Here is a 15,791-nt window from a genome sequence, read left to right as displayed (position 1 = left end):
TGTCATACATGTGGTACTGGTGTCATACATGTGGTTCTGTTGTGTCATGCATGTGGTTCTGGTGTCGTACATGTGGTTCTGGTGTCATACATGTGGTTTGGTTGTCATACATGTGGTTCTGTTGTGTCATACATGTGGTTCTGGTGTCATACATGTGGTTCGGTTGTTATACATGTGGTTCTGGTGTCATACATGTGGTTCTGGTGTCATACATGTGGTTCTGTTGTGTCATAGATATGATTCTGTTGTCATACATGTGGTTCTGGTGTCGTACATGTGGTTCTGTTGTCATACATGTGGTTCTGGTATCATACTTGTGGTTCTGGTGTCATGTGGTTCTGGTGTTAACATGTGGTTCTGGTGTCATACATGTGGTTCTCTTGTGTCATGCATGTGGTTCTGTTGTCGTACATGTGGTTCTGGTGTCATACATGTGGTTCTGTTGTGTCATACATGTGGTTCTGGTGTCATACATGTGGTTCTGTTGTCATACATGTGGTTCTGGTATCATACTTGTGGTTCTGGTGTCATGTGGTTCTGGTGTCATGTGGTTCCGGTGTTAATATGTGGTTCTGGTGTCATACATGTGGTTCTCTTGTGTCATACATGTGGTTCTGTTGTCGTACATGTGGTTCTGGTGTCATACATGTGGTTCTGTTGTGTCATACATGTGGTTCTGGTGTCATACATGTGGTTCTCTTGTGTCATACATGTGGTTCTGTTGTCGTACATGTGGTTCTGTTGTGTCATACATGTGGTTCAGTTGTGTCATGCATGTGGTTCTGGTGTCATACATGTGGTTCTTGTGTCATAGATGCGGTTCTGTTGTGTCATACATGTGGTTCTGGTGTCATAGATATGATTCAGTTGTCATACATGTGGTTCTGGTGTCGTACATGTGGTTCTGTTGTCATACATGTGGTTCTGTTGTGTCATAGATATGATTCAGTTGTCATACATGTGGTTCTGGTGTCGTACATGTGGTTCTGGTATCATACTTGTGGTTCTGGTGTCATGTGGTTCTGGTGTTAACATGTGGTTCTGGTGTCATACATGTGGTTCTATTGTCATACATGTGGTTCTGTTGTGTCATACATGTGGTTCGGTTGTCATACATGTGGTTCTGGTGTCATACATGTGGTTCTGTTGTCATACATGTGGTTCTGGTATCATACTTGTGGTTCTGGTGTCATGTGGTTCTGGTGTTAACATGTGGTTCTGGTGTCATACATGTGGTTCTCTTGTGTCATACATGTGGTTCTGTTGTCGTACATGTGGTTCGGTTGTCATACATGTGGTTCTGTTGTGTCATACATGTGGTTCTGGTGTCATACATGTGGTTCTGTTGTCATACATGTGGTTCTGGTGTCATACATGTGGTTCTGTTGTGTCATAGATATGATTCTGTTGACGTACATATGGTTCTGTTGTGTCATACATGTGGTTCTGGTGTCATACATGTGGTACTGGTGTCATACATGTGGTTCTGTTGTGTCATGCATGTGGTTCTGGTGTCGTACATGTGGTTCTGGTGTCATACATGTGGTTTGGTTGTCATACATGTGGTTCTGTTGTGTCATACATGTGGTTCTGGTGTCATACATGTGGTTCGGTTGTTATACATGTGGTTCTGGTGTCATACATGTGGTTCTGGTGTCATACATATGGTTCTGTTGTGTCATAGATATGATTCTGTTGTCATACATGTGGTTCTGGTGTCGTACATGTGGTTCTGTTGTCATACATGTGGTTCTGGTATCATACTTGTGGTTCTGGTGTCATGTGGTTCTGGTGTAAACATGTGGTTCTGGTGTCATACATGTGGTTCTCTGGTGTCATACATGTGGTTCTGGTGTCGTACATGTGGTTCTGGTGTCGTACATGTGGTTCTGTTGTGTCATACATGTGGTTCTGGTGTCATACATGTGGTTCTGGTGTCATACATGTGGTTCTGTTGTGTCATACATGTGGTTCTGGTATCATACTTGTGGTTCTGGTGTCATGTGGTTCTGGTGTTAACATGTGGTTCTGGTGTCATACATGTGGTTCTGGTGTCATACATGTGGTTCTCGTGTTAACATGTGGTTCTGGTATCATACATGTGGTTCTGGTGTCATACATGTGGTTCGGTTGTCATACATGTGGTTCTGGTGTCATACATGTGGTTCTGGTATCATACTTGTGGTTCTGGTGTCATGTGGTTCTGGTGTCATGTGGTTCTGGTGTTAATATGTGGTTCTGGTGTCATACATGTGGTTCTCTTGTGTCATACATGTGGTTCTGTTGTCGTACATGTGGTTCTGGTGTCATACATGTGGTTCTGTTGTGTCATACATGTGGTTCTGGTGTCATACATGTGGTTCTCTTGTGTCATACATGTGGTTCTGTTGTCGTACATGTGGTTCTGTTGTGTCATACATGTGGTTCTGGTGTCATACATGTGGTTCTGTTGTGTCATGCATGTGGTTCTGGTGTCATACATGTGATTCTGTTGTGTCATACATGTGGTTCTGGTGTCATAGATATGATTCAGTTGTCATACATGTGGTTCTGGTGTCGTACATGTGGTTCTGTTGTCATACATGTGGTTCTGTTGTGTTATAGATATGATTCAGTTGTCATACATGTGGTTCTGGTGTCATACATGTGGTTCTGTTGTGTCATACATGTGGTTCGGTTGTCATACATGTGGTTCTGTTGTGTCATACATGTGGTTCGGTTGTCATACATGTGGTTCTGGTGTCATACATGTGGTTCTGGTATCATACTTGTGGTTCTGGTGTCATGTGGTTCTGGTGTTAACATGTGGTTCTGGTGTCATACATGTGGTTCTCTTGTGTCATACATGTGGTTCTGTTGTCGTACATGTGGTTCTGGTGTCATACATGTGGTTCTGGTATCATACTTGTGGTTCTGGTGTCATGTGGTTCTGGTGTTAAAATGTGGTTCTGGTGTCATACATGTGGTTCTCTTGTGTCATGCATGTGGTTCTGTTGTCGTACATGTGGTTCTGGTGTCATACATGTGGTTCTGTTGTGTCATAAATGTGGTTCTGGTGTCATACATGTGGTTCTGGTGTCGTACATGTGGTTCTGTTGTCATACATGTGGTTCTGGTATCATACTTGTGGTTCTGGTGTCATGTGGTTCTGGTGTTAACATGTGGTTCTGGTGTCATACATGTGGTTCTCTGGTGTCATACATGTGGTTCTGGTGTCGTACATGTGGTTCTGTTGTGTCATACATGTGGTTCTGGTGTCATACATGTGGTTCTGGTGTCATACATGTGGTTCTGTTGTGTCATACATGTGGTTCTGGTGTCATGTGGTTCTGGTGTTAACATGTGGTTCTGGTGTCATACATGTGGTTCTCTGGTGTCATACATGTGGTTCTGGTGTCGTACATGTGGTTCTGTTGTGTCATACATGTGGTTCTGGTGTCATACATGTGGTTCTGGTGTCATACATGTGGTTCTGTTGTGTCATACATGTGGTTCTGGTGTCATACATGTGGTTCGGTTGTCATGCATGTGGTTCTGGTGTCATACATGTGGTTCTGGTATCATACTTGTGGTTCTGGTGTCATGTGGTTCTGGTGTCATGTGGTTCTGGTGTTAATATGTGGTTCTGGTGTCATACATGTGGTTCTCTTGTGTCATACATGTGGTTCTGTTGTCGTACATGTGGTCCTGGTGTCGTACATGTGGTTCTGTTGTGTCATACATGTGGTTCTGGTATCATACATGTGGTTCTCTTGTGTCATACATGTGGTTCTGTTGTCGTACATGTGGTTCTGTTGTGTCATACATGTGGTTCTGGTGTCATACATGTGGTTCTGTTGTGTCATGCATGTGGTTCTGGTGTCATACATGTGATTCTGTTTTGTCATACATGTGGTTCTGGTGTCATAGATATGATTCAGTTGTCATACATGTGGTTCTGGTGTCGTACATGTGGTTCTGTTGTCATACATGTGGTTCTGTTGTGTTATAGATATGATTCAGTTGTCATACATGTGGTTCTGGTGTCGTACATGTGGTTCTGGTATCATACTTGTGGTTCTGGTGTCATGTGGTTCTGGTGTTAACATGTGGTTCTGGTGTCATACATGTGGTTCTGGTGTCATACATGTGGTTCGGTTGTCATACATGTGGTTCTGTTGTGTCATACATGTGGTTCGGTTGTCATACATGTGGTTCTATTGTCATACATGTGGTTCTGTTGTGTCATACATGTGGTTCGGTTGTCATACATGTGGTTATGGTGTCATACATGTGGTTCTGGTATCATACTTGTGGTTCTGGTGTCATGTGGTTCTGGTGTTAACATGTGGTTCTGGTGTCATACATGTGGTTCTCTTGTGTCATACATGTGGTTCTGTTGTCGTACATGTGGTTCTGGTGTCATACATGTGGTTCTGGTATCATACTTGTGGTTCTGGTGTCATGTGGTTCTGGTGTTAACATGTGGTTCTGGTGTCATACATGTGGTTATCTTGTGTCATGCATGTGGTTCTGTTGTCGTACATGTGGTTCTGGTGTCATACATGTGGTTCTGTTGTGTCATACATGTGGTTCTGTTGTCATACATGTGGTTCTGGTATCATAGTTGTGGTTCTGGTGTCATGTGGTTCTGGTGTCATGTGGTTCCGGTGTTAATATGTGGTTCTGGTGTCATACATGTGGTTCTCTTGTGTCATACATGTGGTTCTGTTGTCGTACATGTGGTTCTGGTGTCATACATGTGGTTCTGTTGTGTCATACACGTGGTTCTGGTGTCATACATGTGGTTCTCTTGTGTCATACATGTGGTTCTGTTGTCGTACATGTGGTTCTGTTGTGTCATACATGTGGTTCTGGTGTCATACATGTGGTTCTGTTGTGTCATGCATGTGGTTCTGGTGTCATACATGTGGTTCTGGTGTCATACATGCGGTTCTGTTGTGTCATACATGTGGTTCTGGTGTCATAGATATGATTCAGTTGTCATACATGTGGTTCTCTTGTGTCATACATGTGGTTCTGTTGTCGTACATGTGGTTCTGTTGTGTCATACATGTGGTTCTGGTGTCATACATGTGGTTCTGTTGTGTCATGCATGTGGTTCTGGTGTCATACATGTGGTTCTGGTGTCATACATGCGGTTCTGTTGTGTCATACATGTGGTTCTGGTGTCGTACATGTGGTTCTGTTGTCATACATGTCATTCTGTTGTGTCATAGATATGATTCAGTCGTCATACATGTGGTTCTGGTGTCGTACATGTGGTTCTGGTATCATACTTATGGTTCTGGTGTCATGTGGTTCTGGTGTTAACATGTGGTTCTGGTGTCATACATGTGGTTCTGGTGTCATACATGTGGTTCGGTTGTCATACATGTGGTTCTGGTGTGTCATACATGTGGTTCGGTTGTCATACATGTGGTTCTGGTGTCATACATGTGGTTCTGGTATCATACTTGTGGTTCTGGTGTCATGTGGTTCTGGTGTTAACATGTGGTTCTGGTGTCATAAATGTGGTTCTCTTGTGTCATACATGTGGTTCTGTTGTCGTACATGTGGTTCTGGTGTCATACATGTGGTTCTGTTGTGTCATACATGTGGTTCTGGTGTCATACATGTGGTTCTCTTGTGTCATACATGTAGTTCTGTTGTCGTACATGTGGTTCTGTTGTGTCATACATGTGGTTCTGGTGTCATACATGTGGTTCTGTTGTCATGTGGTTCTGGTGTTAACATGTGGTTCTGGTGTCATACATGTGGTTCTCTTGTCTCATACATGTGGTTCTGTTGTCGTACATGAGGTTCTGGTGTCATACATGTGGTTCTGTTCAGGGTGATTGCAGTTATAATAAACATCCCTTCTTCTCCCAGTCAGCATTCTGACAGAAACGTAGTGACTCCTCCTTCCTTGAACTTTGACCTTGATGCATGTTGTTGTCCTGCAGGAGGAGGAGCATCCTGTGGTGGTGGTGGGCGTGTTCATCCAGCAGCCGACGCCCTTCGTCTCAGTCTTCTTCGAGCGCCTGCTGAAGCTGCAGTACCCCAAGAACAGGATGAAGATCCTCATCTTCAATCAGGTGGGTGGAGCCTGTTACTCTGTTCAGACATGCAGTTGTGAGCAAGTGAATACCAAGAAACAAAGACCAACCAATCAGCATCCATCAGTGATGTCATCAACCATCAGTGATGTCATCGTTGGTTTGTGAACGTTATGAATCCTCCAGTTCAGATTCTGTCCGTCACCATCTTTGATAGTTCGGAGCGGTTTGGAGCAGGAAGTGACCATATTTGGACGAGCTGGGGGAGGAGCCAGAGGTGGATCTGACTGATCTGATTGGAAACTTGACGGGAGTTTGACTTTTGACTTGGAGTTGGAACTCTGTTATAAAAAAGCAGAACTAGAGCATGAAAAATAAATAACATTCAGAAATATTCAGATTTAAATCTGATGGTTTTAAAGGTCTTCAGTGAATCCAGAATTACATCTGCAGCTGAAAACTCTCCTCACAAACACTGATGGTTCGTCCATGCAGAGTGGTTCACTGTGTGTGTGTGTGTGTGTGTGTGTGTGTGTGTGTGTGTGTGTGTGTGTGTGTGTGTGTGTGTGTGTGCGCGTACGTGTGTGTGTCTGTCTGTGTAGCTCCGCCTTACGGCCTGCTCTACTTCCTGTTTGTTCTTCCTCCCCCTGTAGGAGCCTCATCACCAGCGCCACGTCAGTTCCTTCCTGCAGGACCACGGCGGTCTGTATCAGGACGTGAAGATCATCGGACCTGAGGAGGAGACGGGCGGAGCCGCCGCCCGGAACCGGGCCCTGTGAGTTCACCGGCACTGGCCGTGTTCAGATCATGTGTTTCTGAACTGGGATCATACTCTTCTTCATGTCTTACTGGATGTTTGAGCTTTGTGGTGCAGATTAAATATTTAAACGCGTGTGATTTTACATCCATATAGAATGATCTGATTTCATGCGTTAACCCTCCAGTGTGTGTCCCCCCCCACCTCCTTCAGGGACGTGTGCAGGACGGATGAGGACTGTGACTACTTCTTCAGCGTGGACATCGAGGTGGTCTTGAAAAACGAGAACACGCTGAAGATCCTCATCGAACAAAACCTGTGAGTTCATCGTCATGACGACATCACAGCCACATCTAATACATCTCTAATACATCTGTAATCATCTCTAATCATCTCTAATACTCTCTTATCATCTCTAATACTCTCTAATACTCTAATCATCTCTAATACTCTCTAATCATCTTTAATAATCTCTAATACTCTAATCATCTCTAATACTCTCTAATACTCTCTAATCATTTCTAATACTCTCTAATAATCTCTAATACTCTCTAATACTCTAATCATTTCTAATACTCTAATAATCTCTAATACTCTATAATCATCTCTAATACTCTCTAATCATGTCTAATACTCTCTAATAATCTCTAATACTCTCTAATACTCTAATCATTTCTAATACTCTCTAATAATCTCTAATACTCTCTAATACTCTAATCATTTCTAATACTCTAATAATCTCTAATACTCTATAATCATCTCTAATACTCTCTAATCATGTCTAATACTCTCTAATAATCTCTAATACTCTCTAATACTCTAATCATTTCTAATACTCTCTAATAATCTCTAATACTCTCTAATACTCTAATCATTTCTAATACTCTAATAATCTCTAATACTCTATAATCATCTCTAATACTCTCTAATCATGTCTAATACTCTCTAATCATGTCTAATACTCTCTAATACTCTAATCATTTCTAATACTCTCTAACAATCTCTAATACTCTCTAATAATCACTAATACTCTCTAATAATCACTAATACTCTCTAATCATCTCTAATACTCTCCAATCATCTCTAATACTCTCTAATCATCTTTAATAATCTCTAATACTCTAATCATCTCTAATACTCTCTAATCATCTCTAATACTCTAATAATCTTTAATAATCTCTAATACTCTCTAATCATCTCTAATAATCTTTAATAATCTAATACTCTGTAATCATCTCTAATCATCTTTAATAATCTCATACTCTAATCTTATCTAATACTTTCTAATAATCTCTAATACTCTCTAATCATATCTAATACTCTAATAATCTCTAATACTCTAATAATCTCTAATCATCTCTAATACTCTTTAATAAACTCTAATACTCTCTAATAATCTATAATACTCTCTAATCATCTCTAATAATCTCTAATAATATCTTCCTGTCTGCTGTCCCACTGACATCAGTTCTGTCTCTGATGGTTGGATGAATGGATGTGTTGATCATCTCTGGTTCTGTAGTCCCATCGTAGCACCGATGATCACTCGGGTGGGCCGACTGTGGAGCAACTTCTGGGGCGCTCTGAGCGGAGACGGGTACTACGCCCGGGCTGAGGACTACGTGGACATCGTGCAGGGACGTAGAGCGTGAGTGTCCTCCAAAGACCATCTCACTGAAATATAACACATGACACAGAACTAAAATGTTAAAAACACGAGTCCATGGATATCGTTGTTCATCAGATATCTTTGTTCATGAGATATCTTTGTTCATCAGATATCTTTGTTCTTTAGATATTTTAGTTCAGGGGTTGGCAAACTTTACTATCCAAAGAGCCATTTTGCCCTATTTTCCACCAAATAAAATTCGTCTGGAGCCGCAAAAGCTATTTGATATCACAGCTTATAAAATTTTATATATAGTTATTCTATATATACAAAAACTATAGTTTGTTGCATTTATGAAATTATAGAACAATAATAAAGAAAATTCTTGACATTTTATTGCTATTTTACCTGTTATAACAATATCAAAGTCTTATGAAGAGGAGGAAAAAAAACTACACTGGCATGTGTAGGCCTATATTGAGGTAAATTAAACAGAACTATGCAGGCCTTGAGTCCTCCCCATATTTGTGGAAAGTAAATCAGATAACTTTGAAATAAATATAACATACAGCTGCACATGTTATGAGGTGAGGTGTATCTGGACCTAAACGCAGGCACACAGACTCGGGTAACAGGCAGGATAAAGTTCAAAAAACAGTCTTTATTGTGTACAGGGTCAGGTACCTAAAGTTATTAAAGTCTTATTCCTCCCGAGTCGGGAGGGAAACTCCACCGACTCCCACCAGGGCGAAGCCAGCTGGTGTGAACACCCACCAGCTCTGGTCCGGGCAAAATCTGGGAGGGAGCCGGAGACACGGCAGCAGGCAGACAGACAGGCAGGCAGACAGACAGACAGACAGGCTGAATGCAGCGGAGACTTGGCTCCACTGGGGGAATCCCGAGGTCCTCCACAGTGAGCCGCAGCAGACTGGGTACTGGAGTGACCGGGTAGCACTGACTAGTAGCACTGACTAGTAGCAGGTACCGGTACTGGCGCAGGAGCAGGAACAGGAACAGAGATGGATGGTGTGGGTGTGTCCCTGATGTCCCGGTGTGGGCGGGTTCCTGGTGTCCTGGTGTGGGTGTGTCCCTGATGTCCCGGTGTGTGCGTGTCCCTGATGTGTCCCCCGTGTTGTGTTCAGGGGCGTGTGGAACGTCCCCTACCTTTCCAGCGTGTACCTGCTGAAGGCCGACCTGCTGCGCTCCGAGCTGAAGGACGACCTGTTCACCTCTCGCCTCTTAGACGCCGACATGGCGTTCTGCCATAACTTCCGCAGCAAGGTGAGTCGGAGTAGAGGAGGATTGTGGGTAACAGGACGGCTACAGTAGATGTAAATTTTAATATGTGACTGTGTCCGTCAGGGAATCTTCATGTACGTCACCAACCTGCACAGCTTTGGTCGCATCCTGTCAACAGACAACTACCAGACGAGTCACCTGCACAACGACCTCTGGCAGATCTTCAACAACCCGCTGGTGAGACGTTCACAGGTTTTATTAACGGGGTGAGACGTTCACAGGTTTTATTAATGGGGTGAGACGTTCACAGGTTTTATTAATGGGGGTGAGACGTTCACAGGTTTTATTAATGGGGGTGAGACGTTCACAGGTTTTATTAACGGGGTGAGACGTTCACATGTTTTATTAATGGGGGTGAGACGTTCACAGGTTTTATTAATGGGGGTGAGACGTTCACAGGTTTTATTAACGGGGTGAGACGTTCACAGGTTTTATTAACGGGGTGAGACGTTCACAGGTTTTATTAATGGGGGTGAGACGTTCACAGGTTTTATTAACGGGGTGAGACGTTCACATGTTTTATTAATGGGGGTGAGACGTTCACAGGTTTTATTAACGGGGTGAGACGTTCACATGTTTTATTAATGGGGGTGAGACGTTCACAGGTTTTATTAACGGGGTGAGACGTTCACAGGTTTTATTAACGGGGTGAGACGTTCACAGGTTTTATTAATGGGGGTGAGACGTTCACAGGTTTTATTAATGGGGGTGAGACGTTCACAGGTTTTATTAACGGGGTGAGACGTTCACATGTTTTATTAATGGGGGTGAGACGTTCACAGGTTTTATTAATGGGGGTGAGACGTTCACAGGTTTTATTAACGGGTGAGACGTTCACAGGTTTTATTAACAGGTGAGACGTTCACAGGTTTTATTAACAGGTGAGACGTTCACAGGTTTTATTAACGGGGTGAGACGTTCACAGGTTTTATTAACAGGTGAGACGTTCACAGGTTTTATTAACGGGTGAGACGTTCACAGGTTTTATTAACGGGTGAGACGTTCACAGGTTTTATTAACAGGTGAGACGTTCACAGGTTTTATTAACGGGGTGAGACGTTCACAGGTTTTATTAACGGGTGAAACGTTCACAGGTTTTATTAACGGGTGAGACGTTCACAGGTTTTATTAACAGGTGAGACGTTCACAGGTTTTATTAACGGGGTGAGACGTTCACAGGTTTTATCAACGGGTGAGACGTTCACAGGTTTTATTAACGGGGTGAGACGTTCACATGTTTTATTAATGGGGGTGAGACGTTCACAGGTTTTATTAACAGGTGAGACGTTCACAGGTTTTATTAACAGGTGAGACGTTCACAGGTTTTATTAACGGGGTGAGACGTTCACAGGTTTTATTAACAGGTGAGACGTTCACAGGTTTTATTAACGGGTGAGACGTTCACAGGTTTTATTAACAGGTGAGACGTTCACAGGTTTTATTAACAGGTGAGACGTTCACAGGTTTTATTAACAGGTGAGACGTTCACAGGTTTTATTAACAGGTGAGACGTTCACAGGTTTTATTAACGGGTGAGACGTTCACATGTTTTATTAATGGGGGTGAGACGTTCACAGGTTTTATTAACGGGTGAGACGTTCACAGGTTTTATTAACGGGTGAAACATTCACAGGTTTTATTAACGGGTGAGACGTTCACAGGTTTTATTAACGGGGTGAGACGTTCACATGTTTTATTAATGGGGGTGAGACGTTCACAGGTTTTATTAACGGGTGAAACATTCACAGGTTTTATTAACGGGGTGAGACGTTCACAGGTTTTATTAACGGGGTGAGACGTTCACAGGTTTTATTAACGGGTGAGACGTTCACAGGTTTTATTAACGGGTGAAACATTCACAGGTTTTATTAACGGGGTGAGACGTTCACAGGTTTTATTAACGGGGTGAGACGTTCACAGGTTTTATTAACAGGTGAGACGTTCACAGGTTTTATTAACGGGGTGAGACGTTCACAGGTTTTATTAACAGGTGAGACGTTCACAGGTTTTATTAACGGGGTGAGACGTTCACAGGTTTTATTAACGGGGTGAGACGTTCACAGAGATGATGATGGTGGTGATGATGATGGTGATGGTGATGATGGTGATGGTGATGAAGGTGATGATGGTGGTGATGATATGATGTGATGATGGTGATGTTGGTAATGATGATGATTCAATTCAATTCAACTTTATTTATATAGTGCCAAATCACAATACAGGTTATTTCATTGTATTTAACACGTCGTTACAACAAGACTTTACAATATTATACAGAGAAACCAACAATTAAACAATTCAACAATTCCCACACAAGCTAGGAGGAAAAAACTCCTCTTTAAGGGAGAAAAACCTCCAACAGAGGGAAGAAAAACTCCCTTTAACAGGAAGAAACCTCCAACAGAACCAGGATCAGAGGTGGGCGGAGCATCTGTTAACAGAACCAGGATCAGAGGTGGAGAACATCTGTTAACAGAACCAGGCTCAGAGGTGGGCGGAGCATCTGTTAACAGAACCAGGATCAGAGGTGGGCGGAGCATCTGTTAACAGAACCAGGCTCAGAGGTGGGCGGAGCATCTGTTAACAGAACCAGGATCAGAGGTGGGCGGAGCATCTGTTAACAGAACCGGGATCAGAGGTGGGCGGAGCATCTGCCTCGACCGGTTGGGGTGAGAGGAGAGCAGAGAGAGAAAAGGACAGCATAGAGATAGAAGAGAAGAACTGTTGGTGGAGACGACAATCACAGAGCAGAGACATGCAGCTCCATGATGGGACATCTGGAAAAGAAAGAACAGAAACTACACGAGTGAAGGAACTGAATGGAGACAACAGATCATAAGAAGAAACTATGGGAGAGAAGAAGATGGTGAGGTATGAGTCAGTTAAAGAGTAGGAGGAAAGAAAAGAAGCTCAGCATGTAACGAGGTCCTCCAGCAGCCTCGGCCTATAACAGCATAACTAAGGGTTGGTTCAGGTCTACCTGAGCCAGCCCTAACTATAGGCTTTATCAAAAAGGAACGTTTTGAGTCTAATCTTAAAGCTAGAGAGGGTTTCTGCCCCTCCAACACAAACTGAGAGCTGGTTCCACAGGGGAGGAGCCTGAAAACTGAAGCTCCGCCTCCCATTCTACTTCTGGAAACTCGAGGAACCACAAGTAGACCAGCGTACTGAGAGAGAAGTGCTCTGCTCGGATTATATGGTTCTATAAGATCTCTAAGATATGATGGAGCCTGGTCATGTAGAGCTTTGTAAGTCATCAAGAGAATTTTAAATTCTATTCTTGATTTCACAGGAAGCCAGTGAAGAGAAGCTAAAACTGGAGAAATATGATCTCTCTTGCTAAATCCCGTCAGTACTCTTGCTGCAGCATTTTGGATCAGCTGCAGGTTTTTAATGAGTAATTTGGACATCCTAACAACAAGGAATTACAATAATCTAGTCTAGAAGTAACAAATGCATGAATGAGTTTTTCTGCGTCACGCTGAGGAAGGATTTTCCTGATTTTATTAATATTACGTAGATGAAAGAAGGCAGTTCTGGAGATTTGCTTTATATGGTGTCTAAAGGACAAATCCTCATCAAAGATGACTCCAAGGTTCCTCACAGTTTTGCTGGAGGCCAAGACAACATCATCTAGAGTAACTAAGTGATTACAGAAAGAGTTTCTGAAGTGTTTAGGACCAAGTACAAGAACTTCTGTTGTGTCTGAATTTAGAAACAGGAAGTTTTTGGTCATCCAGGCCTTTATGTCTTTTAGACAGGCTTCAAGTTTTACTAACTGATTAGTTTCATCTGGTTTTATAGAAAGATATAGCTGAGTGTCATCTGCATAACAATGGAAGTTGATGCAGTGCTTCCTGATGACATCTCCTAATGGAAGCATGTACAAAGTAAAAAGTATTGGGCCTAACACTGAGCCTTGTGGAACTCCATCACTAACTCTTGTTTGTCTGGAAGACTCATTGTTGACATGGACAAACTGGAATCTATCTGATAAGTAGGATTTGAACCAGTCTAATGCAGTTCCTTTAATCCTCGTAACGTCTTCTAATGTCTGTAATAAGATCGTATGATCAATCGTATCAAAAGCAGCACTGAGGTCCAGAAGAACAAGTACAGAGACAAGTCCATTATCTGAGGCTAATAAAAGGTCGTTAGTAACTTTCACCAGAGCTGTTTCTGTGCTATGATGAACTCTAAAGACTGAAAATCTTCAAACAGATCATTCCTTTGTAAATAATCACAAAGTTGATTTGAAACAACTTTGTCAGGGATTTTAGAAATAAACGTCAGGTTGTAAATTGGTCTGTAGTTTCCTAAAACAGCTGATCAAGAGTCATGATGATGGTGATGATGATGATGATGATGGTGGTGGTGGTGGTGGTGACAATGATGATGGTGGTGGTGATGATGATGGTGATGATAATGATGATGGTGATGAACTCTGCTCCAACATGTCTGTGCTCTGTGTCTCCTGCAGGACTGGCAGGAACGTTACATTCATGAGAACTACACGTACATCATGAAGGACAAGCTCATCGAGACTGTGAGTGACATCTCACTTCCTGTGTCCCTCGTTGTCTCCTGTCCTGAGACGTTCAAAGGATGCTGAGGTTGTAATGACTCATGCAGCTGACTGGAGGTCCATATGGTGACGTGGTCCCTTGTCCTCTGTCCCCTGTCCTCTGTTCTCTGTCCTCTGTCCTTCGTCCCCTGTCCTCTGTCCCCATTCTTCCATCCCCTGTCCCCCGTCCTCCATCCTGTCTTCCGTCCCCTGCCCTCTTTCCCCTGTCCCGTCCTCCAACCCCTGTCCCCTGTCCCTTGTCCCCTGTCCTCCAGCCCTGTCCTGATGTCTACTGGTTCCCCCTTTTCTCTGATGTGGCCTGTGACCATCTGGTAGAAGAGATGGAGAATAACGGAGGCTGGTCAGGAGGAGGCAACGTGGTACGTCATTATCTCACTCCATGTGTGTTCTTGTGATTTACAACCATGTTTCCAAAAGAGTAGCGACACTGTAAAATATAAATAAAAACAGAATACAATGATTTGTAATTCATGTTAACGCTTAATTTTTTGAAAATAGACCAAAGAAAACATCAAATGTTGAAACTGAGAAATTTAATTGTTTAATCAAAAATATCTGCTCATTTTGAACTTGATGGCAGCAACACATCTAAAAAATGTTGTGACAGGATCAACAAAAGATGGAAAAGTATTGTAGCGCTAAAAAACACCTGGTGGAACATCTGACAACTAATGAGCAACAGATCAGGAACATGATTGGGTATAAAAAGATGATTTCAGAGAGGCGGAGTCTCTCAGCAGTGAAGATGGGGAGAGGTTCACCACTCTGAAAGACTGTGTTGGAAAATAGTTCAACAATCTAAGAATAATGTTCCTCAACGTAAAACTACAAAGAATTAGTGGATTTCATCGTCTACGGTTCATAATATCATTAAAAGATTCAGAGAATCTGGAGAAATCTCTGAACACAAGGGACAAGGCTGGAAACCAATATTGGATGGTGGTGATCTTCGGGCCCTCAGGCAGCACTGCATTAAAAACACACTATTCTGGAGTGGAAATCACTGCATGGGCTCAGGAACACTTGTGAAAACCATCGTCTGTGAACACAGTTCATCGCTGCGTCCACAAATGATGTTAAAACTCTCCAAAGAAGAAACCAGATAGAAACATGATCCAGAAACACCGCCGCCTTCTCTGGACCGAGATCATTGAAGATGGACTGAGGTGAAGTGGACAACTGTCCTGAGGTCTGATGGATCACAATCTGAGATTCTGTTTGGAAATCATGGCCGCTGCATCCTCCAGGTTAAAGAGGAGAGGGACCATCCAGCTTGTTATCAGCTCAGTTCTAAAGCCAGCATCTGTGATGGTACAGGATGCATTAGTGCACATGGCATGGGTAGCTTGAACATCTGGAAGGAAGCATTAATGCTGAATGATATATTCAGGTTTTGGAGCAACATATGCTGCCATCCAGACAACGTCTCTTTCAGGGAAGGTCTTGTTTATTTCAGCAGAACAACGTCCAACCACATTCTGCACGTATTCCAACAGCATGGTT

At 42.8% G+C, this 15,791-nt stretch overlaps 1 protein-coding gene across 3 annotated transcripts in view; it reads left to right on the top strand.

Annotated features, from left to right (window-relative positions):
- The window catches only part of plod1a (procollagen-lysine, 2-oxoglutarate 5-dioxygenase 1a), a 39,846-nt gene that overhangs the window by 15,964 nt on the left and 8,091 nt on the right, over nucleotides 1-15,791 (top strand). For all 3 annotated transcript variants that reach the window (XM_069169206.1, XM_069169207.1, XM_069169208.1), the window contains exons 9-16: nucleotides 5,946-6,077; nucleotides 6,692-6,813; nucleotides 7,009-7,113; nucleotides 8,318-8,443; nucleotides 9,547-9,685; nucleotides 9,767-9,880; nucleotides 14,184-14,249; nucleotides 14,543-14,647. In XM_069169206.1, the coding sequence (XP_069025307.1) occupies nucleotides 5,946-6,077; nucleotides 6,692-6,813; nucleotides 7,009-7,113; nucleotides 8,318-8,443; nucleotides 9,547-9,685; nucleotides 9,767-9,880; nucleotides 14,184-14,249; nucleotides 14,543-14,647 (909 nt within the window). The remainder of the gene's footprint in view (nucleotides 1-5,945; nucleotides 6,078-6,691; nucleotides 6,814-7,008; nucleotides 7,114-8,317; nucleotides 8,444-9,546; nucleotides 9,686-9,766; nucleotides 9,881-14,183; nucleotides 14,250-14,542; nucleotides 14,648-15,791) is intronic.

This window comes from Embiotoca jacksoni, unplaced genomic scaffold (assembly GCF_022577435.1).
Source record: "Embiotoca jacksoni isolate LCO1_2020_lvr unplaced genomic scaffold, fEmbJac1.0.p SCAF_43, whole genome shotgun sequence".
Classification (NCBI taxonomy): Eukaryota; Metazoa; Chordata; class Actinopteri; family Embiotocidae; genus Embiotoca; species Embiotoca jacksoni.
Note: the sequence above shows the minus strand (reverse complement) of the source record. Positions and strands in the feature narration are given on the sequence as shown.